Raw genomic sequence first — 27,034 nt, 5'->3', positions numbered from 1 at the left:
TTCAAAATACAGAAGGTTGTTTAATAGGTGCTTTTGCAGGTAATTGTCATTTGTGGACATCAACACATCTGTCTTTGTTTTTGATGCAGCATTTTATAAAATTCAGATCTGAAATCATAACAATGAAATAGCTTAAAAAAATTAGCATCAAAACAAATCTAATGTATATTACCAAAATCCACCAGATTCTACTCCAGGGCCCTTTGTGATAGATTTCATGTTTCATTCAAACTAAAGTGAAACACAGCATATGCAGTGCTATTCAGGCACATTAAAATATTCCTAAGAATGGATCCTGGAATAATTGTAGCTTCCATCTTTAAAGGAGTGAAGAGGAAGAAGTTTACAAGGAATCATTTAGAACAGTTTAAAACATCAACTCATTGACTCCATTAACCTTAAAATGCGTAGAGTATTTCTCTAACAAGAGGACACTCTTTATACTCAACTCAGCACAGACACACTGAGGCACCATGAAAAGACAATAAAAATCCAGGATAAACAGGTTCAGTGAATGTGGTGTTGAAGGTGTGGAGGCGGATCAGAGTGCCAGACGAGACTCTGTAGAAGGACAAAGTGCCAGCAGGACAGTCCACATACACTGCTACTCTGTTAGAGACAGAGGAGGAGTAGGAAGAGGAGGGGGGGATGGTTGTGGATCTGCAATTGTGGCAGACAAACTGAGGACCACCATCAGTGCAGTGCAGACTCCAGGAATGATCATTGAGTCCAAACCAACAGTCATCATTGTTTCCTTTCCTTCCGATTCTTCTGTAACTCACTGATATAGAAATGTTTCCCTTCCACTCGACCTCCCAGTAACAGCGACCAGTCAGTTCATTACTACATAGCAGCTGAGGCCAAACATCAAATCTGTCTGGATGATCAGGATATGACTGAACCTCCATAATATTATGTGTCACCTTCCTGTTGTTGTCAGATAGTTTGAGGTTTCTATTTACTGTGTTTGTGTCGATTGTGAGTTGACAGGAATCTGATGGAGAGAACAAACACAATCCAACTGCAGTTATGGATCCATCATCTGTTCATTGATTAACACTTTGATGATGACTACTGACATCGGAGATGTAAATCAGTGATGTGACAGTTTGAAGATGTCAGTGTTGTGGTGTGGTGAGAGAGAAGAGAGCACCCAAATGCAGGACTTGCAGGCAGATTGAGGATGTGGATGGTGTTTATTCCAAGGACTGGACGGACAGAACATAAACTGACTGAAACTGAATGACTGGTGGACTGAACTGAACCAGAAAACACACATGCAGATTAGAGGACAAGACAAGTAATTGAGGAAAACTGATTACTTAAATATACTGGATAATGAGTTAAAAATAAATGAGTTTCGGTGGGCGGCTGCGTGACCAGTTGCTAAGATGACTCAATTTGGGTGGATGACCGCATGGACAGCGCGTAAGATGAATCAGTTCGAGTGGGCGACTGTGTGGCCAGTGCCAAAGACAAATCAGTTCAGGTGGGTGGTCGTGTGGCCAGCGGCAGCACCCGTGATGCTCCACTGTGGACCAGCAGAAGTGATGGGACACCTCTAACAGGTGGGAAGGTTGCTGGTGGTGTGATTTGGCAAAGCTCTCTAGTGGAGAAAAAGCAGGACCCGCAGGTGGGAAACCTCTGGTGGAGACTTGGCACCGGTACTGGTGGAGGAATTGGCCAGACCCTAGCCGTCCCAACTCGAGAAACAAGTATGGATGCAGGGATGGGTTGAGTGGCTTCCCTCACCTTAGGTGCAGGGACAGGTGCAGGAGCTGGCTGGACACCAGTCACCCAAGCCCGGGGAACAGGTATGGGTGCTGGAATGGACTGGGTCTCAGCTGTCCTTGCCCTGGGAGCAGGCATGGGAATGGGTGACGGCTGGACGTCAGTTGCCCCTACCCGAGGACCTGGCAAGGGTGTGGTGAAATGCTGAGCGCTAACTGCCCGGGGAGTGGTACAGGGACTGGCTGGGCCCTAACGGCACTGCGAACAGGAACAGGCTGAGAGACAGGTCTTGGGGCTGGGAGACAGGTCTTGGCATGGAGACAGGATGAGAGAAGTGATCGGATCTGGAATTAAGAATGTCCTTTGTGAAGCCTAAAAGGGAAAAACAGTTTTTATGGGTGCCGGGTGGTAATTACATTTTTTTTGACAGTCCACCATAGGTTGACAATAACCAATCACTGACTTTTTTAGTAGAAGAAATGGTATTTGGTCTATGGTGAGGAGGAGTCTTTGGCTCATGGTGAAAATGAAGAAAAATGTCTGACTCACTCACCACCAGATATTGCTGCTTGCGAGAGCAGCGGCAGCAGCGGGAGCTTTGCCTCCTCTTGAAAGAAACAACAGACCTGCTGAATGATGTAACCTCCATCAGGATGAAATGGGAGGCAGAGCCGCTTTGCCACGACAAGGTGGGAGTGCTAGTGAATGAGGCAGTAGGTGGATGCATGAGGACCGAGCAGCCGGAGATCAGCGGCTGGCGCCTATTTCCCATGGCTAAGGATCGCGTGCAGGTGAGGCAGCAGGTGGAGGACTGCAGTGCCTTCAAGGACTCTCTAGAGCCAGATGAATCCCCTCAAAGACATGCTCATGTTGGAGCATAAGCCACAGATTAAACCCCAGCTCTCTTTCCAGAAAGAAGAATGCTGCCTGCTGCCATTGGTATAATTCGAGGTTCATATCATGTCTTCGCAGCACAAGTCTCGTCATTCTGTCAGCATCGTGGTGTGGTGTGGTGAGAGAGAAGAGGGGACCTAAATGCAGGACTCGCTGGCAGATTGGGGATGTAGATGGTGCATATTGTAAGGAATGGATGGACAGAACATAAGCTGACTTAAACTGAACTGGGTAACACACACGTGGATTAGACTGTGACAAGACAGGGAACTGAGGAGAACTGATGGATTAAATACACTGGATAATGAGGATGATAAGAAACAGGTGAGTACATAGCTGAACTTAATCTAACTAACAATACATAGGAAGTGGAACAGAACATAATGCACACAGAAAGATAACTAAGACAGTAAAACAGGAAACGGGGATAGAAAACTCAATGGTGACAAAGCTTAACTGAAAACACTGGGTCAGCAAGCCGGGCACCCTGACAGAAGATGGTTGGATGTGTACTGCTTTGTTTTAATAAATCACATTAAAAACGCACTTACACTTCCTCAGACCTGGTTTTAACCATCGGACTCCAGCAGGCTCCACCCTGGAAGGAGGAGGGGAGGGGAAAAATCATTTGTCATTAAGATTACTTCCAGTCTGAGTTATTGTCTGATTACTGACAACTTAATGAAGACAAACAGAGAATTAGAAAATAATTCATTTTCAAATATATATTCTATTCCATCAAAATATAACAATAAAAATTAAATTGCGACTGTTGTTGGCTAGCATACAATGTTAAAAATAATAAAATGAACAACAGCAGCATCTCTGACTGTGGTAATACAAACCTATACATGTGAAGAAGGCAGCAAACACTGATCCTTGAATATTTTATTTATATATACAAAGATTTAACAGCACGGTAGCTAACAACACTATACTAAGTGAACTGCTGTGGATGATTAGCAGCAAAGCACATTTTGTTCAACAAAAATCATTCTCAGCTTAAGCGTAGGTTTTATGTTAACTGTTCTCTACATTAAAAGCTGAATCCACAGTAAATATGTTCAAGTACTCTCTTCCTGTTCGATCAGACACTCTCCCCCATACCTGAGAGTCTTAAGTCTCCAGCTTGGATTCTTCAGTCCAGCCGACAACAGCTTTAGTCCTGAAGTTCCTGGATGATTGTAGCTCAGGTCCAGCTCTTTCAAATGGGAGGGGTTGGAGCTCAGAGCTGAGGCCAGAAAAGTGCAGCCGTCTGCTGTGACCAAACAGCCTGACAGACTGAAAACACACAACACTCCATCTGTGAGCTATGATTTTCTGTTTGTCAGATACAATAATATCTTTCAATTTCCATCCACTCAATTTCATTTAACTTTATTTATAAGAGACAATTCCCAATGGACAACAATAGTCACTTCAAGTTGTTAACAGAGTAAGGCAACACACTACAATATTAGCGAGAAAGCTGCGTCCAAGATGCAGCTGTGCACATTGGCATACTCCCCCATGTTGCTTGTCTTGTGTTTTTATGGTGTTATGATGTGATGATATTTGTGCTTTTTATATGCTGAAGATTTTTGTCTTCTCCTCATGCCAACTACTTTGGGGATCAGTTGGAGCAGAAATCCTTTTTTTCTCCTGATCTGCCCTTTTGTGTTACACATTACACATTCCTGTCTCCCCAACGTGAAGTTTGTGTATTGTATGTATGGTCAGCAAGGTCGGTCATCTCAGTTGCAGGGGCAACTGCAACCGACAAAGAAACCACCCATCCTTATATATATATATATATATATATATATATATATATATATATATATATATATATATATATATATATAATTATATAATTATTTGATATTTTAGTGGAAATCCCAAAACAAAATCGAAAGTATTTTCAAATCAATATAATAAAACCTTGTCTTCTTTCTTATTATCGTATTAGTTATTATAACCCACTAAACACTGGACATAGGACAGACATGCAGATCCCATTGGGTCCATTCTGGAAATTATACGATGTCCAAACTAGGTCCAAAATTTGGACTTCCAACCACAACCCAACCTGAAGGTCAATATGACATTCACCTTTTGAAATTTGGACTTGGCAATTTTTTATAGGTCATGTGAACATCTATAACAAGTGCAGGGAATATACACAATTAATAACATAACCCGGATTTTAAAAATGCATAAATAGTAAAAAAAAAAAAAGTATTTATTCAATTTCTTTATTTTATTAAAATTTTATTTTATTTTATTAAAAAGTCAAAATTCATGTAAAATGAGTAAAAACATATGTGCATTGTTTAATATAAGCCAAAAGCCAAGCAACATATTTAAGTTATCTAAGTGATTTATATGTCATCTTTAACCTAAGAAGCAAAAGACCGTGGCAGGTCTGAAAACGCCGGGAGTCCGATTTTCTCGCCGGCTCTAGTGGGCCTTGACTTCCCGATCAGCTATCGAGCTGGTGAATAACAGGTGTCTCCGAAAATATCAGAGCAGTTTTGCCAATATGTGATGTCTTGATAAATCAATAGATATTTGAAGTTTACACAGCTACATTTTCATCTTTCGGCTGAGGACCAGGTGGAGTGCCCAACCCGGGTCAGAGACAAGTTCCTGCCCCAAGTGGAGGAGTTCAAGTATCTTGGGGTATTGTTTATGAGTGATGGGAGAAGGGAGCGGGAAATCGACAGACAGATTAGTGCTGCGGCCGCAGTGGTGCAAACGCTGTACCGGTCTGTTGTGGTGAAGAGAGAGCTGAGTGTAAAAGTGAAGTTCTCAATTTATCGGTCGATCTACATCCCTACCCTCACCTATGGTTATGAGCTGTGTGTAGCGACCGAAAGATCAAGATCACGGATACAAGCGGCGGAAATGGGCTTCCTCCGAAGGTTAGCTGGCATCTTCCTTAGAGATAGGGTGAGAAGTTCGGCCAATCAGGAGAAAAAGCAGGACCAGGATCAGTAGAGCCACTGCTCCTTCACATTGAAAGGAGCCAGTTGAGGTGGTTTGGGCATGTGACAAGGATGCCTCCTGGGCGCCTCCTGGGTGAGGTGTTCTGGGCATGGCCCACCGGAGGAGGCCCCGGGCAGACTCAGGACACGCTGGAGAGATTATATCTCTCGACTGGCCTGGGAATGCCTGGGTGTTCCCCCGCACAAGCTGGAGGAGGTGGCTGGTGAGAGGGAGGTCTGGGCTTCTCTGCTTGGGCTGCTGCCCCCACAACCCAGCCCCGGATAAGCAGAAGAAAATGGATGGATGGATGGATATTCTCATCTGAAAATATCTTAAAAGTTCATTTTGTGATCCAGAAAGAGTAATAATACAGCTAAGTAGCTGACACCATATTTGGAAACTGGAACTGGCAGAGCCGTGCTATGAATTCTGAAATAGGTTGGGCCACGAACCTGACCCATCCTTCAAATCCGGGGAAATGAAGGACGTGTTTGTCAGCGCAAACGCATTTGTTGACGGATTTTTTTGCCCTTTTACTGAAAAGACTTTAGTTTGGAGATCTTATTGGATTGCTACATTCTCAAGTATTAGCATAGGCCTGCAAAGTAGGATGTATTTGTGCCAGCTTTATGTTTAGTTTTTGGGGCAGTAATTGTTTCTATTACCAGTGGTATACACTGTATGTGGGGATTCATTGTACAGTTAGTATATTGCTGTTTTTCGGTTAGCCCGAATATTAAAACATACCATTTTATTATTTTGGCTAATTAAAGGACTGTTGCTAAGATCTACTTTACATTGTGTATGGTGTAATTTACTGCACTGTTAGTCACTACTGTTCATTTTCGTGGGTAATACTACTTTTACAAATCAGACAAGTAAATTAAAAGTAAGTTAAATTATATAGTACGAAAGTACACTGAAAAAAGAACCCAGAGCCCAATTACTTAATAGCATTGTGTAAATAAGGCCTAAAATAAGTATAATATTGCTTAAAAATATCAAAATTGTTTTCAACAGGCTACATATGAATACAGATTATATATGAACAAATACTATTTATTATGTATTATCCTATTGATTTGTTCAGTACGTATTTTTTATTTTATTTTTTATTTTGCATTTTCCTGCTTTTGTTTGTTGAAATATTAAAGACATAAAGAGATTCAGTAGACGTCAGGTCTTTGGGTCCTTGTGCTGCTAAAAGAGGAAAAGGAACGCAAATTAGCCATGTGATGTAGGTTAAGGGGCTATCTAATTAGTTGAGAGAGTACCCTGACTACCCTGCTGTTTGCGTGCTTTGCCTTGCACTGCTGTGGAGAGCTTTTAAAGAAGTGTATGTACTGGATGTAGCCCGGATAGGAATTCCGCAGTAAGTACTTATAATTCCTATGGACTTTTGTCCAAAACTCAAACACAGCAATGGCGGAGAAGAGCAGCTAAAAAGTTTTAAATATTATTGTTTCTGTGACACAAAATAAACTATTAAGATATTTTCAGATGAGAATGTAGCTGTGTAAACCTATAATATCTGCTCGATTTATCAAGACATCACATATTTGCAAAAGTGCTCTGATATTTTTGGAGAGGTCTGTTAGCCCACCAGCTCAATGGCTGATTGGTAGGTCAAGGCTCATCAGAGCTGGCAAGAACAGCGGACTCCCGGCACGTTGCTTGACTGTCTACTAAAAATAAAAATAAAAGCGTTCTAACATCTCACCTGTTTGTTTTTATTCAAGCATACATGTATACTATTTTTCTTAATAGAGAGATTAAGCTTGTCTTTCTGTCATGTCATGATTGTACTGAACTGTATAAAGCCTATTAGACATTATAAAATAAATCATATGTAATAGCGAATTTTGCCAAACTGCTTAAAATACCTTTTTAAACTCTTTTTTTCTTAAAGAAATCTACCAGAAATTGCTAGGTGGCAATTTTTTACATCATGTGTAATTTCCATTCCAAATATTAATCACAGTTAAATTGATGGGAGATGGCAGTAAAACTCTGGAGCTGAGATATCACCAGCTACACTGCCGTTCCAATTGTAGAATGATTGCGCTGCGTTCTGGGGAAGTCTGGACTTCCGTCTAATTTTACAAAGTACAGACTAGCAAGAACACGAGTACAGACTTGCATACTTGAGTACTTAGACACCGCCTGTGTTTCCGTCTGTGTTTTCCAGCTGACAAACTGGCCTGTAATGAGTGTGAATGTCAGTGTGCTGGGGGCCTATATGTGAGTATAGCACATTTAGTATATTTACATAGCGTATTTCTGATATCAGTGAGTTAACCACTAAGACTTAATATCATTTTAAAGGGTATTCAAAGAGTATATTTCATTTACTGAATGAAACTGTAATATCATTTGAGTTAAAAAGAAATGTGTTTTTTGTACATTGTCTGTCCTACCCTTATGTTCAGTAAATGTTCAGTTTCTGTGCTAAAGAGTGGTCTGGGGTCAATTCTTTTTTTTTAATGTTTATGCAGGGGTTTAGTGTTAGTATCCCTGATTCCTGTACATACGAGAACCATTTGTGGTATCTGTGCTATAAAGAACCCAACACCCCAACTAGGAAGTCGAAACTGAGGCAAGTGGGGTTAGACTCAGTATAACGAGTGGGTTGCTACATGTACAAAAACTTCTGACCTTAAACAAGAGCAATAAACTACAAAAAATCTGAGACCAAGTCTATCAAAATGTCCAGCATGGATATACGAAGAATGAAGAGGCACTGCATTGTATATAAAATGAAATATACTTCGGGAAGACTACTACATTTATTGTGGTAACCACACAGGTTTAAAGCTGTTTTGTGGGAGGAGCAAGAGCTGGTCTGGTGTTTTGGGGAAGTCAAACCCATGGTCGGAACTGCTTCAGTAATGCCTACCATGAGTCTTATTTTTAATTAATTGAAAATAATAATCAAAAAAAAAAAAGTGTACTATTACAGGCAATCACATAGGTATATTTCACATTGACCAATACCTTTTTTTTAAACTTTTTTTTTGTTGACAAAAATAGTAAATCTGAGCAAATATTTAGGAATATGTTGCTAATAATTGTGTAATGAACAATCAATACTGCAAGAACCTTCAGAATACTGTCAGAAATTGGGATTTTATGTTTAGTGGACAGAAGTGCCTCTGAAATAAAGACTTCTGTTTTTAAGAAAGAATAAAAATCTCAATTTTAAGAAATGTAACATTATGTTGTGTAAATTAAAATTAAACAGTGAATAAATATCACCAATAACCTCCTATACTGATTATTCCTATGAAGACATTTCTATAATGTTTCCCAAAATTCTATATCATTAATGCTCATAAGAACCTTAAACATGTCATTTGGAAGTTTTTGTCCTACCAGCATGGAAGGATATTGGTATGTCATAGACACAAAATGGCTATATATATATGTAAGTTTATCCGTTCATAAAGTAATTTTCTAAAAAGAAACGATAACAAAAACAAAACGTGACTATAAAAAATGTTATGACTGTTTTTCAGAGTAGAATCATCCACTCAAAGGTAAATAAAAGGTCACTTAACAATTGCTAAGCTTAGTTTGTGCAACAATATAGATTTTAAATGACAGTGTATGGACATTTTTGAATCCTGACCTGAGAGTTTTAAGTCTACATTGTGGAGTCTCCACTGCGCCAGACAGAACCTTCACGCCTGAATCGTGCACATTGTTGTTACTCAGGTCCAGCTCTCTCAGACTAGAGGACCGGGAGCTAAGAAACGAGGACAGAGCTTCATAGCTTCTCTCTGAGAGGTTACAGGCGCTCAGTCTGAAAATTAATCAAGAACACAAATAATATGTTTCATATATTTAATCACTTTTTTTTCAGTAATACTTCAGGAAACCTCATAAGATGCAACAACAAATGGATGGACTTTAATTGGTTAATTTTGAGAAACAAAATATCTCTTGATCTGACCGCAGACTAGTCAGCTTGCAGTTCAGATTCTGCAGTCCAGCAGAAAGACTGTCAGAGCTTCTCAATGAGAGGTTACAAAGACTCAGTCTGAAAATGAAAACATGAACAATGAAACAACACTTGTTAAACTGTAATCAGGGTTCAGTAAGGAGCTACTTACTACTACATTTAGCGCTATTTACTTGCAATGTGTTTTAAAGAATCCTTATCATCTGAGGTTAAACAGGTTAAAAATATGACAGTTTCATTTAAAAACAACAATTGATAAAGCTGACATTTATGGGCTAAATTTTTAACTGTTTAATTTTGTCAACTGAAAAAAAAGACCAAAAGAAAAAAAATGAATATACTTGATCTGACCTCAGAGTTCTCAGTTTACAATGTGGACTCTCCACTGCTTCAGACAGAAGCTTCACTCCGGAATCCTCCATGCTATTGTTACTCAGGTCCAGCTCTCTCAGGCTTGAGGACTGGGATGTGAGAACTGAGGACAGAGCTCTACAGCTTCTCTCTGAAAGTTCACAGATGCTCAGCCTACAAAAAAATAAGAAAAAATACAGAAAGATTATATTTATGGCATTTGTTCAACCTAGACAATATAAACTAATATATTGGAGTCCACTAGAAGTTATGGTTAACTAGAAATCTCTTAAGTCATAAAATGAAGGAAACTATTTAAATTTCACTTTTTAATTACACTTCTGTATTTGCATATAAATAAGTTACAGGCTGTTCAGTGCGCAGGGTCTTTTAGGAGATCCATCTGTCCCTGTCCCTATCCCTACGTTGGGTGAGTGCTGAGTGTTTGTATATGTGTGCATGAGGGTGGGAATGCATGTCTGTGTCTGTGTGTGCCTGTTTGTCTGTGTCTATATGTCAGGTCGGGTCTTAGACTCCACCTCTCTGGGAACTCCCAGGCCCTCCAAAGTGTGGAGGCCTATCTCCCCTCACCACACTCCCTGCCGGTGACTGATGCCCTCAGGGGTCGGTGCATTGGTGGTTCTTGGTGTCCGGGGCTGGGCGCTCAGGTATGTACCAGCTCACTCCCGGTGGCTACTTGGCGGGGCTGGCGCCTGTTGCTCGGTCAGGCCTCTTCCGGGGCACGGGGGGCCCTCGAGCCTCTGGCCTCTGTGCCTGCAGCTCGTTCACTCTGGCACAGCTGGCTGCCGGCAGAGCCGGCGGGCACGCCGGTGCAGCCCCCTCTAGCTTCTGCCCGGTGGCTACTGGGTGACCCCTCGTCTGGGGATCCTCAGCCCTTCCCATGAAGGTGGCACGGATGCCCCTCCAGTGGTCCTCCTTGGGCTCTTGCACTCTGGGGCCTCTGGATGTCTGGGGCTTGGATCTCCTCCATGCCTGCTTCATGCCCTGGGGGACAGGGCTATGGCTCTCTACATCCTCTTGCAGACCATTACATGGGGAAACCATTTGAATACAAGCGCGCCGATCCACACAGGTGTGCACACGGGTGTTCACTGTTCGTAGACTTAAATCACACCTTTCTTGGCTGCTACTTCAAAGCACATTGTGCGCTGTCTGTCCTGCGTGCTGCACAACAACAGTCAATATTTAGTATTTACTGCTGTTTACACTTAGCTAGATTAATGCGATGGTGTTGTGTTTAGTATGTTGCTTTGTTTTTTTTTTTGCTTGTTTTCTATTCTTTTTCTCTCAACAGGTGATCCCGGAGATATTTTTTCCCCCCTTTCTCACTGTCCCTCTCCCCTTCTGTTTTTCTTTTCCTTCCTCTTTCTTTCTCCCTTTCCTATCCCTCACTCATGTCTGTCCCGTCTGTCCCGTTTGCAGCTAAATATTTTATTTATAAAATAAAATAAATAATAAAAACAAAGGTTGATCAAATGGACCAATACGGCAATGCCATGATGATCCATTTGGCAAAATAAATCCATTGGGTATCCTTGTTGGTCTTCAGACAACAATTCTGACGGCTAAAGAACCAAATGGGAAAGGCATAAAAAATTAAAAAATTTAAAAAAAGGAGATCCATCTGTGGTGATCTGAATTAGGCTCTCCTGCTCAGACGCTGATGACGAAGTAGGCACGGAGGTGAATGGGTGATGTATCCAATCATTTAACCCGCCCATCTATGAGAAGTATCAGCATAACTGCGCCGCCAGCTCCTGAAGGTGCATGTTACAGTCATGCTTTACACTGTTTGATAATGTGTGCTTCTGTGTTGTTTTTGACCATGCAGTTCTTCCAAAGGTTTAACTTCTTTATCATGGCCACAACTTTATCATAAACAATGAATATGGTTGTAGAAACGCCTTGTAATCCGAGAGTGAGTTTGTTCAGACGGGAAAATATATCACAAGATGAGCCAGGCACGTAAGGTACTCTACATCATGCAAATGTTCAGACAGCTCAAAGGGATGGTTACTGAAGAAAACTTTAAGTTCTTCCCTCAGCTCAAAGAAACAGGGCAGCACTGTACCCTCTTGAGAGCAAGCAAACCTCTGTGTGGAGTAATACAGTCTCAGGCTCGCTGCCCATCTCACTGCACAATGCAGCAAATAAGTGGGAGTTCAACAAGTTAACAATTTTTACAGTGGTGTCCAAGACATGTTTCAGACAGACAGGTATTCCCTTTGCAGCAAGCGCCTCTCTGGATGCTGCAGTGTACCCAAGAAGCATCTGGCGCTACTGCCTGCACACACAAACCACACCTCTGTGTCTCCCAGTCATGGCCCGTGCACCATCAATGCAGATGCCAACACATCTGTCCCACACGAGTCCATGTGTGATCATAAATGTGTCCAGCTTTTGAAAAATATCTACTGCAGTTGTCCTTTCTTCGAGTGGTTTACAGAACAGCATGTTCTCCTTGACGGTTCCTTCATGAATGTTGTGCAAATATACAAGGAGCCACATCCGTGGACTCATTCAGTTGTATTGCGTAAAATTCACTGTGGTGTATGTGCTGAAGTAGCTGCTGTAAAACATTTTCTGATGTTGCATTGATGAGACACCATTGTTTGATGATGGAATGGACTGTATTGTCTTTTTTGCCTTTTTCCCCAACATTCTCACTACCATATCTAAAGCAGCAGGGAGAATGCGGTCCTCCACAATAGTGTGGGGTTTGTTGTTTTTAGCCACTCTAAAACTGACCATATAAGATGCTTGTGGTTTGTTTTTATTCATAGGATCTGGCACTTGAATGCAGCTTTTACTTGTTGAAAGTGATTTTAGCTGTCGCTCAAAATATTCTCATGGTTTATTTTTCAAATGGGGATGATTTGTCTCTAAATGTCTGTGCAATACTGAAGGTTTCATTGAGTTGTGAAACAATACTTGCACAATTATCACATTATGGCTGGGAAAATCCCCAGTATTTATACATGTGAACATCAGTGAAATATAATTGTCATCATATTTGCGCTTCTTTGTGTTACAGTCAGAGGTGACATGCTTTCTCCCACTTTGAGGCTCCACATCAGACCCTTCATTACTTTCCACATGACTGTCTCCTTCTATGCTAGATACTTGGCTAGTAACCACAGATACATCTGTGCTGGCATCCCAATCTGACAAACACATTGTTGAACAATCACCTGCGCGGTCACTGGCAAATGCATCTTCAGATATGAGCTGATTGGTGGTAGTGGCCGCTGTTTCGGTGGCAGAGCATTTTTTTCTGGTTAACCATTTGTCCATTTCTTCAACAGTGCAACTTCAACAGTCAGGCGTCAGTCAATTGGGGAAGTCGCACTCATGTATTTTGTCAGGGCAATTGTTTTGCTAAACACCAGAGGGTGGTATATACACATGTATGTAATAGCCACATTAAACTGTATTAGTGCAAATTTAGGCTTTTTGAATTGGTAATTACCCCGTCCCACGAATCACCTACAGCCTCTCCCATACCCCCGAGGGTAGGCGTACCCTAGTTTGGAAGCCAGCGCAATAGAGAATAATAATATAGAAAAAAGTTAACTCCGATATTGAACTGAGCAGTGCACTAATGCAGAGAAATTACTTTAGAACACCAGAGATGAAATGAATGATAACTGAAGAGTAAACAGTAACAGAACACCGGACTGGTCCATGAGTTTTTGGTGCAAAGAAAACAGTTCTGGAAGGTACTTTGATAAGTGATAAACCCACAGATGTCTCAGAAATGCTGATAATTTCTGCTGCTCTGACAATTCAAAAGGATCATATACTTGCAGATGATCATTCATTTCAATTTTTTTAAGGTTTTTTAATGGATCAGCACCCATCACGATGTTTATATTTCTTAAATTGCTCACTTGATTGTTTTTTTGTTAAGTAGAATCAATATTTCAAAAATAAAAGAATGAGTACATTTTTACTTACAGAGCTTTGTTGGAGGCTTTGATCACCGGTAGGAGTTTTAGAAGAGCCTCCTCTGAAGCAGAGTATTTCTTCAGGTCAAACACATCCAGATCTTTTTCTGATGACAGTAAAATGAAGACCAGAGCTGACCACTGAGCAGGAGAAAGTTTCTCCGTGGAGAGACTTCCTGATGTCAGGCACTGTTGGATCTCCTCCACTAGAGAACGATCATTCAGTTCATTCAGACAGTGGAACAGATTGATGCTTTTCTCTGCAGACAGATTCTCACTGAGCTTCTTCTTGATGTACTGAACTGTTTCCTGACTGCTCTGTGAGTTTCTTCCTGTCTGTGTGAGCATTCCTCGTAGGAGAATCTGACTGTTCTGCAGGGAAAGACCCAGAAGGAAGCGGAGGAACAAGTCCAGGTGTCCATTTGGACTCTGTAAGGCCTTGTCCACAGCACTCTGGTGGAAGTGCTTAAGTGTAGATTTTCCCGTTTCAGACTTCTGGGAGGTTGTTTGTTCTTCCAGCAGATTAATTCCAGAGTTGATGAAGGTCAGATGGACATGAAGAGCAGCCAGAAACTCCTGAACACTCAGATGGATAAAGCAGAACACCTTGTCCTGGTACAGTCCACTCTCCTCTTTAAACATCTGTGTGAACACTCCTGAGTACACTGAGGCTGCTCTGATATCGATGCCACACTCTGTCAGGTCTGATTCATAGAAGATCAGGTTTCCTTTCTGCAACTGATCAAAAGCCAGTTTTCCCAGAGAATCAATCATCTTCCTGCTCTCTGGACTCCAGTGTGGATCTGTCTCAGCTCCTTCATCATACTTGACCTTCTTCACTTTGGCTTGAACCACCAGGAAGTGGATGTACATCTCAGTCAGGGTCTTGGGCAGCTGTCCTCCCCTTCTGGTTTTCAGCACATCCTCCAGAACTGTAGCAGTGATCCAGCAGAAGACTGGGATGTGGCACATGATGTGGAGACTTCGTGATGTCTTGATGTGGGAGATGATCCTGCTGGCCTGCTCCTCATCTCTGAATCTCTTCCTGAAGTACTCCTCCTTCTGTGGGTCAGTGAATCCTCTGACCTCCGTTACCATGGAAACACAGTCAGGAGGGATTTGATTAGCTGCTGCAGGTCGTGTGGTTATCCAGAGGCGAGCAGAGGGAAGCAGTTTCCCCCTGATGAGATTTATCAGTAGCACATCCACTGAGGTGGACTTTCTAGGGTCAGTCAAGATTGTAGTTTTGTGGAAGTCCAGAGGAAGTCGACACTCATCCAGACCATCAAAGATGAACACAACCTGGAGGTCTTCAATGCTGCTGATTCCTCCTTCTTTGGTTTCCGTAAAGAAGTGATGAACAAGTTCCACCAAGCTGAACTTTTCCTCTTTCAGCACATTCAGCTCTCTGAAAGTGAATGGAAATATGAGCTGGATGTCCTGGTTGGCTTTGTCTTCAGCCCAGTCCAGAGTGAACTTCTGTGTTAAGACTGTTTTCCCAATGCCAGCCACTCCATTTGTCAGCACTGTTCTGATTGGTTCATCTCTTCCAGGTGAATCTTTAAACATGTCTTCTTGTCTGACTCTGGTTTCTGGTCTATCTGATTTCCTGGATGCAGTTTCAATCTGTCTGACCTCATGTTCATCACTGATCTCTGCAGTCCCTCCCTCTGTGATGTAGAGCTTCGTGTAGATCTTATTCAGAAGGGTTGGGTTTCCTGCTTTAGCGATCCCCTCAAACACACACTGGAACTTCTTCTTCAACTTAGATTTAAGCCGAGGCTGACAACTTTGAAGAGCCTCTAAATAAATCATTTAAATAGCAAGAAAAAAACAGTCTGTTTATTTCTTTGTCTTCTTTTTTTGTTTTGCATTTTTACATTTTTTTTCTTCAAATTTTTTCATTCTCAAATTACAATACTGAAGAAATCTTATCAAGTATAAGTGCACCATCCTGCTATTAAAGTGAAGAGAAAATTGTTTCAGTTACATTAGTACTAAACCAAAAAGCTTGGATGCCGGACATTATTTACATTCTAATGTTTATTCATATTTCTTGTAGTTTTTTTTACTTCAGGGTATCTGCCTGGAGGAGAGACAGCAGGTAGTATTTTGCCTATTACCAGCATGATGAGGAAGTGGGAGAGAACCAAACAGCTACTGACGTTGTTTATATTCAACAGTGAATGATTTAGTCTATCTTCTTGGACATAAGCAGATGGATATTAGCCATCACATAGCAATCATATATTTACCAGCATTCCCTTTAACAAGTTTTAGATCATTTTATTATATTATGAAATCTGTGTCTTTTAGTGATTGTACACAGGTTACATGCATGGTGACGACTGATCACTCATACCAACATTTACCATCTTTGTGTTTGGTTTTAAACAGGCTTCTGTGGTGAAGGATGGGCAAAGATATTACTTTGGCAAAGGTGTAGAGGTGCCTTTTTCTTCAAATCTTTTCCACTTTCTTTTTGATCAAGTGTGTACTTCCACTGACATTTTAACGAATGGTCTCAAAGAGTTACTTAAATTACTTGTTTGGATTGTTGGGTTATTTGTGCTTCTTCAATCTTCATGTCATGAAAAATACATCTGGCTTCATTCACTGAGTGATGCTCAGCTTGAGATACAACAAATCATCACCAAACCAAAGAAGCTCCTGTTCTGTTATAATTTAAATAAATGGAACTTCTGTGCAGTCACACTAAGGGTTTGTGGCTTGTGTAACCAATGGGAACATTTACAAACTAAACAAGTTTTCAACTCTGGACTTCTCCAAATTTTGTCACTAAAAATACCACTGAACTTTCATGCTGTCTTTCAACTGCTACCTACACTGTTTAAAATAAACATCTGAGGGGAATTCAATATTTCACATTAAATTCCTGCCATAAACTCGAAAAGGGATTATGCATACTGTGACTCTTAGAAGACTGGAATATTTTTCCTTCATGGGTTTCTGAAGCACTCAAGAAGTCACACAAGTGACACTATTTTTTTTTTTTAAAGCAATTAGTTTTTCACGGTTTTAACAACTAAACAAGCTAGTTTTAACAACTAAAAAACTAGTGTCATACAAGTGACACTATTTTTTTTTTTTTAAGGCAATTAGTTTTCACGGTTTTAACAACCAAATAAGATTACTGTTCACATAAATAGAGCTAAGAAAAATCTATGTTAAAAAAATCATTCTGAGCAGTCTATTTTAAGTTAAACGCTTATGTGATATAATTTCTCTCAAGTGTAATACTTTAGTTTACTACTCTGTAAGTACAACACACTTAAAATCCTTGGTTAGTACAACATACTTCTTATTCCACCTCATTACTTTTCAGGGAGTTGTTTTCAGCATGTCTCTAAGAGATTTTTTTTTATTCTCCAGTAGTTTGTAGTTTGTACATGTGATGATTGTGGTCACAGTGGTCTTGCAGGCAAGGATTTAAGAGGTAATTGCAGGGTTTATTCTGCTACCAATACATCTTCTAATGATCTTCACTCCTTCATGGACGTTTGGGAAAGGTTTTTTTTTTCCATTGTTAGCAGCCCTTTAATAAATCCAAATGTATGTTGTGGAATGAAGTTCCCACTTTCTGCTTTTCGTTATATTAAATTCTGAGGTTTTACACTTCACATCTCAACAAACTACAGAGAAAAGTGGACTCACCTTGTTGAGCAGATGGATCAGAGTATAAACGCAGCTGAGAGAAAAGGGAGAGATCTATAGTCTGAAGATGTCTGACCATTATCCTGCTGGCTTTGTCCCCTTTCTTCCTCACTGTATCAATGAAGCAACGTGCCTTATCTGCTCTGACTGGGTTCCCTTCCAGTATTGATTCTTTCTCCAATTCATTTAAGACACCGTCACTTACAAGGGCCTCAAGGAGCTGTTTGAGGATTTCTGTTGACACCCTCCAAACAAACGCTGACCGCACCCTGGCAAGCTCCTCTTCTACAAGAAGAAGGAAGAGACATAAACATGTATCCCCCTCAAACATTGATGCCAAGGAGATCATTTTGAGTAAAGTTGCTTTCTTTTCCAAGCCCCTTAGACTGACAGGTGTCATGTTATGAAAATGTGCCAAAGAAAGATTAAGACATGTTGCAACAGATTTGAATTCGTGACCATTTTTAAAGACAGTATATAGATAACTATGTGCAAGTGCTCTGACATTTTTTTTCCCCCAATAAGCATTACAAACAGGCAAAGGATTGTACAAACCATTGATCTCCTACCTGCAGTAGAAGCTGCTTTAGTTGGTGATTCTTCTACAGGTTCTTTCATCATCTTTCTAAGAAAACATGAGAAGATGACTTTAACAGAAGAAACCGTTAACACAGTCATGTGTCACATTATTTTATTGATATTAAGGTTTTAGTGTCTCGGCCACATACATCCAAAACTGACCTGTTTGAAATAAAACATCAATGACATGTGAATGTGGTGGTAATGATAATAAGGTAGGTTTTTTTAGTTTTTCAGGTATTAGTTCAGTGTAATAATAAAAAAAAATCTGACCTTATAAACCACAAATGCATCCTTATCCTCATCCTTAACTTATTACGTCAGTCTTCAGTTTTATACCCAAACTGGGTATAGGAGTGTGATCCTCCTGTAGTAATATATATATATATATATATATATATATATATAATTGATAATTCTATATTAATGAATAAACTAGAGAGATATAGTATAAGAGGCATAGCATACAAGTGGATGAAAAGTTACCTGGATGACAGATATCAATATGTCGAAATCAATAATGTAAAATCTAATCAGTTGATGGTAACTTGTGGCTTTCCTCAGGGCTCTGTGCTGGGCCCTGAAGTATCCATATCATATATAAATGACATATGTAGTGTTTCCAATTTGTTAAAATGTGTATTGGTTGCTGATGATACCACTTTGTATTGCTCAGGTAAAAACCTAGAACAGCTTCTGACTACAGTGGAAAAGGAGTTAAATATATTAAAAAACTAGTTTGATATAAATAAGTTATCGTTAAATATAAACAAAACAAAATGTATTATTTTTGGCACTAAACAAATGAAAAATGAATCTAAAATCAGGGTTAATGGAATTGAAATTGAAAGCGTGTGCAAAAAAATAAATTTCTTGGAGTGATAATTGATGATAAGCTTAGCTGGAAGTCGCATATAAACCATGTGAAAACAAAAATTTCAAAAACCATTGCTATTCTCTACAAAACAAAGCATGTCCTGAACAAGAAATTATTATACACACTTTATTGCTCTCTATTTTATGATTTAGTTGAATATAAAATGGCACAGATAATGTATAAAGCACAAAATAACTTGCTGTTTAAAGTCAGAGAGAGTCGATATGACTTAAGGGGAACAGATTTCTTTAAAAAGAAAAAGAGAAGGACAAACATAAAGCAGAGATGTGTTTCTGTTAGAGGAGTTAACCTGTGGAATAGTTATGAAAGTGATTTAAAAAGGTGTAGTTCATTTTCCTTGTTTAAAAACATGTTTAAAAATAGAGTATTAGAAAAATATATAAATCAAGAATGAAAAGAGCAAAAATAATAATACTGAAACTCTTGGTTGTTTTGCTTTGATTATTTTAATGAAATTTAATTTAATGTAGTTACTCATCTAAGGTGCAATGTTTTTTTTGTTTTGTTTTGTTTTTTGTTTGTTTGTTTGCTTTGTTTTGTTTTATTCTTTGCTCTGAGCCCTATGTACATGAGCTGCATGCTAAAAGATCTTTTGTTAAAAGTGTTGGTGTAAAGCATATGCTTCAGCCAATACCTTTTGATGAGCCTTGTCTCATGCTTTCTTGCTTTGTGGTAACCTTTATTTTGTATTCACTGAGATATTTGAATGCTAATCAATAAATCAATCAATAAAAATAATGACCGTGTTACTGTTACAGTTACAGTTTTAACAGGATGTTTTTTGTATTTGATTTATTGCTCTGTAAAGGCTGAATCCTCTGAAATTAGCAGGCAAGACAAAGACTGATGGTCAGAGCTGTCACACTGATATTAAAGTAGCATATCAGAAAAGGTTCCACCTTAACAGCTACAGGTAGCTGCCGTTTACATGTTATAGAAGAAAAACTGAACTGAACATACTTGTCCTTGATATTAGAATAATCCATCAGTCTATTTTAGTGCTTCTGCTCTGTTACACTGCGTTACATTGTTTCTACAAATTACATTTCCTGTGTGTTGAATTAAAATCAAATTAAAAGCACAAATCACAGTGTCAATTCTTAAATAGATTTTAATTACAGAACATCAGGAGCAGGAAGTGTGTTTTTTACTGTGAAGACAAACCAAGTGTAAATGTGTGTGTTGGTGAGCTCACAGGCAGTGTGTTCCTCTTTTCTCTCAGTGGCCTCAGAAATGCTTACTCTGCTGTGCATCACTTATTTTCAAATAATAACGTTGTTAAACGACTTTCATAGTAAATATGGATTCACATAGAGATAAAATGACATCATGAGAGAGTTTTTACCACCCTGTCCATCAAAAAGACGATAAGGAGAAAGTGTGAGGAGACCTCTGGGTTGAAGTGAGTGCATCAGTGAAAAAGGTGAAATACTCAAACAAAGCAGAAGAACTTAACGCTTTATTGACCAATGGCCAGCCGACGGGCCACAGGCAGTCTTTAAACGACTGTAACTCTTCATTTATGCTAGAGAAAGCTAGGTTTCGAAAAGAAGAGAAGCTGCGCTTTACGGGGATATTTTGCTTATTACGGTAGCACAAAGCGTTCACAAGCTATAGCTGTCTGAACACAGAAATGTTCTGTTCTTTTGTATACTTCATCTGTTTGTATGTTGTACACTCATTGTGTGTTCAATAGTGATGTGCGATACCACTGATTTCCTTTCCGATCCGATGCCAAGTAATATTCAGGGTGGTATCGACGATACTGATCCGATACCGATACTTTGTACAAAAACTTATTTTATTTATTGTATCTCAAATTATAGCATCATAATGATTACAGGACATCAGATTATTTGTTCTTATCACTTAATAATACAGAGTTCATCATATAAAAATTTTAAAAAAAACTGAAGTTGTGTGCTATTTGAGCACACTGCCTGCCTGCAGCACTAAAGGACTCCGTGAGAGACGTCTGTCTCGCCCTAGCAGCACCTGTCCCTCTCATCCTCTTCAGTTCGCCTCAACATACACTCGTCATATTCTGTGATATTTACTCTGAGGTGTTTGACAAGGTTAGTGATGTTGCCAAAACCATACATGCCAACCCTCCCAATTTTTCCGGGAGAATCCCGAATTTCAGTGCCCCTACCAAAAATCTCCCGGAGCCACCATTCTCCCGAATTTTTCCCGATTTTCCACCCGGACAACAAAATTGAAAAAAACATATTGCAGAATTCATAGCGCGGCCCAGCCAATTCCAGTTTCCAACAATGACGGCAGCTGCTTAGTTTCAATATTACTCTTATTTCTCTTTCTGGGTCGCAAAAAAACTTTTAACATATTTTGAGGTGAGAATGTAGCTGTGTAAACTTCAAATATCTGAGCTGACCGACACATCGTTTTCAAACCCCCGCGGACTTTCACTACTCGGGTTAAACATGATATATAAGTCACTTAGATAACTTAAAAATGCTATTGTTTGGCTTTTTCGGTGTTTTATTTGTTCGTGAGTAAATCGGTTTGGCTGAGATTAAAGTTATTAGATTAGATTAAATTAAATGTAACTTTATTAATCCCTTGGCAGGGTTCATCCGGGGTTTTCACACAGCTGAATAAACGTCAAACAGAAAACTGATTAAACAGAAGTGTGAGACGGTGGAGAGTTTACGTCAGCGCCCGGTTATATTTTAGATGGCAAGGAGCAGACGGCAGCGTTTCACTCCACCGAGGAAGCTCGTGACGTACTACCCGGCTTTCTTTAGACCGCGAAGGCCGGGTCCTCAGGTGGAGGCAGCCTCTGAATTTGGACAACCCCGCTGTTTCCGGGCCGGCCAATAATAACGGTGACATTTAATGTATTTTATCCGATAAATAAACCCTGTAAAATGTATTTATCACCCCTCCCCACCCTAACAGCCCTTTTGAATATCTCCCTAATTCTGAGGTCACAAGGTTGGCAAGTATGGCCACAACACCTCACTCTTGGAGCACTTTTTTGCCACATGTATCGCAAACCACGTCTCAGCTGTTTGTGGAGGTAAAATACGTCCGCACATGACTCCAACTACGCTCAGCCATTGTTGTGAGTGCCCACACCACGGGGCTGCGAGACATTTATACAGCCGTATTTCGCACATAACTATGAAAGGCGGAAGAGGAATTAGTTCCTTTGAATGTAGACCATACGAATGTTATAGTTTCTTTCCACTGTGTTCCTGTTAATGATAAACTACAAATTTACTCTAAATTACTAAAATATCGATATTTTAATGTGAGAATCGATTCTAGAACATAAATGATTGGTATCGGAGGAATCGATATTTCAGGATCGATCCGCACATCACTAGTGTTCAATGAAGTTCATTTAAAAAAATCTAAACACAGAAGGAAAACTCAACTCCGCCTAGATTTTACCATGTGTGCTTCGCACTACCGTAACTCATTGACCATTTGAGCTAGGGGAAAAATTCACATGGTTACTGAAAGAAGAGAGACTGAGTTTTACTGGGATATTTGGTGTATTACGGTAGCACAAAGCGTTCACAAGCTACAGCTGACCGGAATAAGAAAAGTCAACACCGCTTAGATGTGCGCTTCGCACTAATGTAACTCTTCGACTATTTGGGCTAGAGGGACATTTCAAACGGTTACTGAAAGACGACAAGATGGGCTTTACGAAACGTTATGGTGCATCATTAGAAAGCAAGAACAACGACGGTCAATAAAGGAGAGCAGAGAAGAAATGGGATGAAGGAACTTTCAGTGCTTTAAGTTACAGAAGCACAAGCTGCCTCTAATGTCTGAGAGAAAAGATGAATTCAAACCTGCTGCTGGTCTGATTCCACTCTGCCTCGTTGGTCCAGCTGTGAGTCCGGCAGATCTGTGCTGTTTGCGCTGAAGACGGTCGTCTGACACGGAGATCAGCAAAGAGAAGCGAAACAGGAAGAGCAGGAAGGGAGGTGCTTGTGGGGAACCAGGGATTAAGCAATATCAGAAATTCTCACGTTTGCAATTTAGAAACATGTAAAAATGTTTGTTGGAGGCTTTCTGTCCTGTTACTGAGCAAAGCATTAAAATTATGTTTCTATTGTAGTTTCTGTTGTAGTGACACTTTAAACTAGTTTGACTACAGATCAAAGAAACACTCATGTGTTAGTGAAAGTTGTTTTTAGCGGACCTTGAGGTTAAGGTTACTTTGTTTATACCCATAGGTAAATTTGCTTTGCAGAAAAATGATAGCATTTGGCATCCCTTTACAAACACATATTCATAGTTAAAACCTCACAAAAAACACATATATAGTACTTGAATCAAATCAAATCAAATCAATTTATTTATATAGCACTTTTCACAGGATAAAAACCACAAAGTGCTTCACAGTAATATAAAACAGAAATACATAAAATACATTAATAATAAAACACAGCACAAATCTAATTAAAAGCCAATCTAAATAAATGAGTCTTTAGTTGCTTTTTAAAAGAATAAATACAATCAAGGCAATGTAATGATGGGGGGAGAGCATTCCACAACCTGGGGGCCACCGCTCTAAAAGATCTATCACCTCTAGTCTTAAAATATGTTCGTGGGACTACCAACAGCCTTTGATTAGAAGATCTCAGGCTGCGAGAGGGAGCGTGGGGTTCTAAAAGATCAGAAATGTAAGCAGGGCCATCACAATTCAAAGCTTTAAAAGTCAGTACCAAGATTTTAAAATGAATTCTGAAATGTACTGGAAGCCAGTGTAATGAACGTAACACTGGTGTAATGTGCTCTCTTTTTCGTGTCTTAGTTAAAAGCCTTGCAGCAGCATTCTGGACTAACTGGAGATGGTCAAGATTCCTTTTGCTCAAACAAAGAAAAAGGCTGTTACAATAATCTAAGCGAGATGAAATAAAAGCATGAATAACCATTTCTAACTCAGACTTAGACAGCAAAGTTCGCAGTTTGGAGATGTTTCTTAGCTGAAAAAGGCAGTTCCTAATTAACTGGCGAGAGTGTTGTTCTAGGGACATGGCAGAATCAAAGATCACACCAAGGTACCTGAGGCTCAGGTGAACAGATGAGCCAAGAGAACCAAGATGCTGTTTGATTAGAGATATCTGGTTGTCGGGGGCATTAATTAATGTTTCTGACTTCTTAGAGTTCAACTGTAAGTAGTTGTCACCAAGCCACTGTTCAATGGAAGCTAAACATTTAATTAAAGAGGACAGTTTATGGACTTCCATCGGCTTAAAAGAGCAATAGAGCTGAATATCATCAGCATAGAAGTGATAAGACACCTCAGGGAACTGCCTAATTATAAGTCCTAGAGGTAACATGTACAAAAGAATAAGAATAGGGCCCAGAACTGAACCCTGCGGTACCCCACATGTCAGATCTTTAGAATGTGACATAAACCGATTTGCAAAAACACTAAAAGATCTGTTGGAGAGGTATGACTGAAACCACTTCAAAGCCAGACCGGACACACCAACTACGTCCCGGAGCCTGTTAATCAGGATGGTATGGTCAATGGTGTCAAAGGCAGATGTCAAGTCCAACAAAACCATGACTGAGGATACTCCGGAGTCAGCTGACATCATAATGTCACTAGAGACTTTAAGTAATGCGGTTTCTGTTGAGTGACTTTTATGGAAACCTGGCTGAAATTTGTCATAAATTTCATGTTTTTCAAAAAAAGTGGTAAGTTGATCTGCAACTACTTTTTCCAGAATTTTTGATAATAATGGAAGCTTAGAGATAGGCCTATAATTCTTAAGCTGAGTTGGATCCAAACTGCTCTTTTTTAATATCGGCTCAACAACAGCATGCTTACAGAATGAACAATATGAATCAAATAAAAAACATACCTTATTTAGTTCAGTGACAGCAACAGGGGCAAAGCTGTTTTTATAATACTTTGTTCTACATCTTGGAAATAGAAACCTCCCTCCTGGGGAAAGAAGCTGAAATTCACCCCGTACAGGATGGGAACCATTTTTAAGAATTGATTAAGCCATCTGTTGTATCTGTGTAGAGTACAGGGAGGCTAAACAGGACTGTGACTCACCTATCAGACGACTGGACCATCTCACTATCTGATTCAGTGAGTTTTTCTCTGTGACAGAGGTCTGACCAAATCATGCTACCAAACAAAAAGATAAAACAGACTCAATAAAAGAACGATAAAACAAAGTTAAAATTTTTCAGTCAATGTGGAAATGAGTAAGTATCCTGAGGCAGTAAAGGTGCTGGTGACCCTTTTTACAGGCCGATTTGCAATTCTCATCAAAGTTCAGTTTTTCATTGATTATAGTCCCAAGATATTTATATGATTGCACTTGCTCTATTTTCTGTCAAAAAGAGCCCATGACAGCACAAAAAAAGTAGCTTTAGTAAAGGTTACAAATGATCTTCGTATGGCCTCTGACAGTGGATTCATCTCTGTGCCTCTCCTGCTAGACCTCAGTGCAGCATTCAATACTGTCAACCATAATATTCTATTAGAGCGATTAGAGCATGCCGTAGGTATTACAGGTACTGTGCTGCAGTGGTTTGTATCACATCTATCGCTCAGAATCCAATTTGTTTATGTAAATGGAGGTTAATTATGGAATTACACAGGGTTCAGCACTAGGGCCAATTCTGTTTACATTATGCATACTTCCCTTGGGCAGTATCATCAAAAGACACAACATACATTTTCACTGCTATGCAGATGACACCCAGCTCTATCTATCCATGAAGCAAGATAACACACACCAATTAGTTAAACTGCAGGAATGTCTTAGAGACATAAAGACCTGGATGGCCTCTAACTTTCTGCTTCTTAATTCAGATAAAACTGAGGTTATTGTACTCAGCCCTGAAAATCTTAGAAATATGGTATCTAACCTTTTTTTTACTCTTTCTTTTTTTTATAAACTTTTTTTACTCTTGATGTCATGACCTTGGCCTCCAGTAACACTGTGAGGAACCTTGGAGTCATTTTTAACCTGGATATCTCCTTTGATGCACATATTAAACAAATATTTAGGACTGATTTGTTGCATTTGAACTATCCTGTCTCAGAGTGATGCTGAAAAACTAGTTCATACATTTATTACTTCTAGGTTGGACTACTGTAATTCATTATTATCAGGATGTCCTTAAAACTCTCCCTAAAAAACTCGCTGAAAAGCCTTCAGCTAATCCAAAATGCTGCAGCAAGAGTACTGACAGGGACTAGAAAAAGAGAGCATATTTCTCCTTTATTGGCTTCCCTTCATTGGCTTCCTGTTAAATGGTAAATGGTAAAATGGTAAATGGCCTGCATTTGTATAGCGCTTTTCTAGTCCTTAAGGACCCCAAAGTGCTTTACACTACATTCAGTCATTCACCCATTCACACACACATTCACACACTGGCGATGGCAGCTACATTGTAGCAACAGCTGCCCTGGGGCGCACTGACAGAGGCGAGGCTGCCGGACACAGGCGCCACCGGGCCCTCTGACCACCACCAGTAGGCAAACCAGAATTTAATTCAAAATCCTGCTCCTCACATACAAGGTCTTAAATAATCAGGCCCCATCATATCTTAATGACCTTGTAGTACCATATCACCCTATTAGAGCACTTTGCTCTCGCACTGCAGGCCTACTTGTTGTTCCTAGAGTATTTAAAAGTAGAATGGGAGGGAGAGCCTTCAGTTTTCAGGCCCCTCTTCTGTGGAACCAGCTTCCAGTTTGGATTCGGGACACAGACACTATCTCTACTTTTAAGTTTAGGCTTAATTAAAACTTTCCTTTTTGCTAAAGCATATAGTTAGGGCTGGATTAGGTGACCCCGAATCCTCCCTTAGTTATGCTGCAATAGACCTAGGCTGCCGGGGGATTCCCATGATGCATTGAGTTTTTCTTCTTCTGTCACCTGTCTTAATCACTATATGTTAATAGACCTCTCTGCACTGAACCACACTTGTTATTAATGTCTGGCTCTTTTCCACTGCATGTCTTTTATCCTGTCTTCCTTCTCTCACCCCAAC

The 27,034-nt window shown here is 39.9% G+C and overlaps 1 protein-coding gene across 4 annotated transcripts; it reads right to left on the bottom strand.

Annotated features, from left to right (window-relative positions):
• LOC146491313 (NLR family CARD domain-containing protein 3-like) lies at nt 1–23,500 on the bottom strand. 4 transcript variants are annotated; one of them, XM_085152678.1, is made up of 10 exons: nt 22,852–23,500; nt 18,117–18,172; nt 17,548–17,832; nt 13,883–15,674; nt 9,905–10,078; nt 9,545–9,631; nt 9,221–9,394; nt 3,733–3,906; nt 3,177–3,223; nt 1–994 (listed from the first exon to the last, which is right to left on the bottom strand). In XM_085152678.1, exons 2-10 carry the CDS (start codon nt 18,166–18,168, stop codon nt 450–452), a joined length of 3,330 nt encoding a protein of 1,109 aa, XP_085008804.1. In that variant the 5' UTR covers nt 18,169–18,172; nt 22,852–23,500; the 3' UTR covers nt 1–449. The 4 variants fall into 4 exon arrangements, with proteins under 4 accessions (XP_085008804.1, XP_085008803.1, XP_085008802.1 ...); XM_085152677.1 differs by lacking the exon at nt 22,852–23,500 and adding an exon at nt 18,400–18,499; XM_085152676.1 differs by lacking the exon at nt 22,852–23,500 and having other exon boundaries at nt 18,117–18,339.
• Nucleotides 23,501–27,034: the final 3,534 nt, after the last annotated feature.

This window comes from Neolamprologus multifasciatus, chromosome 23, assembly GCF_963576455.1.
Source record: "Neolamprologus multifasciatus chromosome 23, fNeoMul1.2, whole genome shotgun sequence".
Classification (NCBI taxonomy): Eukaryota; Metazoa; Chordata; class Actinopteri; order Cichliformes; family Cichlidae; genus Neolamprologus; species Neolamprologus multifasciatus.
Note: the sequence above shows the minus strand (reverse complement) of the source record. Positions and strands in the feature narration are given on the sequence as shown.